Below are 3,561 nucleotides of genomic sequence, written 5' to 3'. Positions count from 1 at the left end.
CGGACAGTCAGCCAGACAGACAGGTAAAACAGACAGACAGGTAAGATGGACAGCCAGACAGACAGGTAAGACAGAAAGACAGACGGACAGTCAGACAGACAGGTAAAACAGGCAGACAGGTAAGATAGACAGACAGACAGACAGACAGCCAGACAGACAGGTAAAACAGACAGATAGACAGTTAAGACTGACAGACAGGAGGAGTCTCTCACCTTCACAGGCTTTCCCGTCTGCGGTGGGGATGAAGCCCATGTCACACTCACAGCGGAATCCACCCGCGATGTTCAGACAGTGTCCGTTCTCACACAGATTCACGTTCTCCGCACACTCATCCGTGTCTACAGGACACACACACGCATTAACAGTGGCACCACATCACGTGTGTGAATGAGCGTGTGTGTGTGTGTGTGAATCAGTACCGACGCAGTAGAACCCGTCTCCAGTGAATCCCTCTTTGCACAGGCAGCGGTAGGAGCCCATGGTGTTCATGCAGTCTGCGCTGGGGCTGCACAGGTGCGTCCCGTTAGAACACTCATCCAGATCTGAAACAGGAAACAGGAAACAGCTCTGCTGCACACCTGACCCCATCAATCCAAACACATCACATCAGATCGCGAGCGAGCATTGTACCTGTGCATCTGATCCCGTTCCCGATCCAGCCCGGAGCGCAGCTGCATCTGAAGCTGCCAGCGGTGTTCGTACAGCTCGCGTGTCGGTCGCAGTTATGAGCGCCGATCTCACACTCGTTAATATCTAAATCACACACACACATGAAGAGAGCGTCACAGACATGTACATCACACTTCACAAACACTAACTGCTGTGTTTGAAACAAAGTGGAAATAGTTAAGTGGTGAGATTTCAGGAGCATGAAATATAGATTGCATTAGTGCCGCCTACTTCTTCAGCAACGTTGGTTGCAAAGTATTCTTCCCATTAATTTTTCCAATGGAGATGGAAAAAAAAGTCTTCATTTAAAACATAGAATTCATGAACCAAACCAATGAGATTCAATGAGAATGACAACATTATAAACTTTGATTTGAAGCAAAAAAAAAGCATTTGGAAATCGGATCAAACCTGAACTTAACAGCTTTAATGAGAGAAAAAAAACTACAATCCCATGAAGCATTGCAAATGATTTAACCGAGTTAAAAGCGATGGTCAAATATTTAACTATTCATTTAAAGTTGATTGTATCTATAGAAAAGATATATTTTAAGTTTATTGCAAAATATGCATATATATACACAAATATTTTGGTAACACTTTACAATAAGGTTCCATTTGTTAACATTAGTTGACATGAACTAACAAAATGCAAATACTTCTAAAACATTTATTAATATTAAGTTAGTTAATTTTATCATTTACTACCACATTATTAAAATAAAAAGTTGTATCTACTAATATTATTTAATAGACCAGAGCTGACATGAACTAACAATGAACAGTTGTATTTTTATTAACTCGTGTTAACAAAGATTATTAAACAGATGTATTACTCATTGTTACTTAATGATAGTTAATGAGATGGTTAATGAATTAACTGACTAATGGGACCTTATTGTGAAGTGTTACCAATATTTTTGTATTTTTTCAAATATGCATTTTGTATTTTTTACTTTTGGCGTGCCGTGACTCTCTGATTGGTGGAATTTTCTGCACAGAATTATGGGTAATGTAGTTTTCACCACAAATTTAGCTGTTAAACAATTATTTTGCAGGTTCACACACACATATGAAAGGAGTTTCATCTCTTACTGAACTAAAGTTCAACTCTAATGACCCGTGGAAATGATGTTTGACCATGTGAGCGGCGTGACATCATTTCCTGTTGAGGGGTCTGAAATAATTGTGCCTGCCTAATCCCAGGATCCCGCGAGCGGTCAGTGTCCGTCTGATGAGATTGTTTAACGAGTGTGTCATTGAACGTGTCTGATGAAGTTCAGCTGTGAGACCTTCACATTCTGTTCCTTCATCAAGTCTCATTAGACTGCAGCTCTCCGTCTGTCCTCAAATAACCGGAGCGGAGCGACCTCTCCGTCTGCCTGCGCTTTTATTAGAGCAAATCTAATCCGCAAAATATGCACAGCACACATCCAGCTGACAGCGAATCAAAGCGATAAAACCAGAGAGAGGAAATAATGGAGCGCTTCAGTGTTTACGCCAAAATAAACCACTTAACTGGCCTGATGGGAACTGAGCTCAGATAAACACGCTCATCAATAAAGACTCATTATCACGTCAGTCAAATTATACAGAATTAACGCATAAACACATGAAGTGTGGAAAGAGAATGAAACTACACGACGAATGGTTCTCTAGAGCAGGAGGAAGCAAGATCCTCATGATCAGGGGCAAATATATAAAATAACTCACCGAACACGTCAAACTGAACAAAAGCACAGCACATGACACACCTTCTAAAAATTAATAAAACACAGAAAATTCATAAACATGTAAAATTTAAATAAATTAAAATAAAAACAATAAAATAAAACCCTTACTAAACCTTAATTAATTCATAAAAATGCAAATAAAAAAAATAGCTAAAAATAATTAAATCAAGTTTAATATTTAAATAAATTATTTTAAAATAAAAAATAAAAACACTAACAATTAATTAAATCATAAAATGTCAAATTAATATGTGATTTTAGAAGATATAAAAAAATGTGTTACCTGAAATAAAATAAACTCAAATACATTTTTCATTTTCATTTAGTTTAACTTGATGTACCAAAACAGCTAAAACTAAAACTGAAGTAAACATTTATAAAAACTAAACAAACACCTAAAAAAAAACTAATAAAAATGACAGTAATAACAATAACAGTGTCACAATTAAACTAAAAAAAAATCATCAAAGAACGATGAACATGCAAATGTATTGTTAAGTTGCTGAAATATAACCTAAATTTCAATCTAAAATGTTGCTGGTCAAAGGGTATAAAAGTTTGGGAATCCCTTCATCCCAACTTAAACTCATTTCTATTATATTTCTATTGGTGTTTCAGACACACTTCAGTACAGCTGAATTGTTGATAATGTTGGATCACCACACAGACTTATTTTTAACAATAAGTTGCAAAAACAAAAGTGTGTGTGTGTGAGTGTGTGTGTGTGTGTCTGTGTGTGTATGAGTGTGTGTGTGTGTGTGAGAGCGTGTGTGTGTGTGTATGAGTGTGTGTGTGTGAGAGCGTGTGTGTGTGTATGAGTGTGTGTGTGTGTGTGTGTGTGAGAGAGAGGGAGAGGATGAGTTTTTAAATAAATAATCAGGCGCAGCGCTCCTGGCACAATAACTACCTGACACTCTGACAGCGATTGACAGGGACAGAGAGAATGCGTGAGTGCAGAGCCGCGCTCATGTAGAGAGATGCCTGATTGCCACGCTCTGAGTGTGTGAGTGTGTATGAGTGTGTGTGTGTGTGAGAGTGTGTGTGTGTGTGTGTGTGAGAGTGTGTGTGTGTATGAGTGTGTGTGTGTGTGATTATGAGTGTGTGTCTGTGTGTGTATGAGTGTGTGTGTGTGTGAGAGTGTGTGTGTGTGTGTGTGAGA

At 38.4% G+C, this 3,561-nt stretch overlaps 1 protein-coding gene across 1 annotated transcript in view; it reads right to left on the bottom strand.

Annotated features, from left to right (window-relative positions):
• LOC107740798 (fibrillin-1-like) overlaps positions 1 to 3,561 on the bottom strand; it is a gene marked incomplete at its 3' end in the record, with an annotated part of 57,117 nt that overhangs the window by 5,838 nt on the left and 47,718 nt on the right. Inside the window, 3 exon segments of the mRNA XM_016553297.1 lie at positions 213 to 338; positions 420 to 542; positions 631 to 753. Coding sequence (XP_016408783.1) covers positions 213 to 338; positions 420 to 542; positions 631 to 753 — 372 coding nt within the window.

This window comes from Sinocyclocheilus rhinocerous, unplaced genomic scaffold, assembly GCF_001515625.1.
Source record: "Sinocyclocheilus rhinocerous isolate Xijiao unplaced genomic scaffold, SAMN03320098_v1.1 scaffold2121, whole genome shotgun sequence".
In the NCBI taxonomy this organism is placed as follows: Eukaryota; Metazoa; Chordata; class Actinopteri; order Cypriniformes; family Cyprinidae; genus Sinocyclocheilus; species Sinocyclocheilus rhinocerous.
The sequence above is the reverse complement of the archived record's forward strand: the minus strand, read 5'-3'. Positions and strand labels throughout refer to the sequence as shown.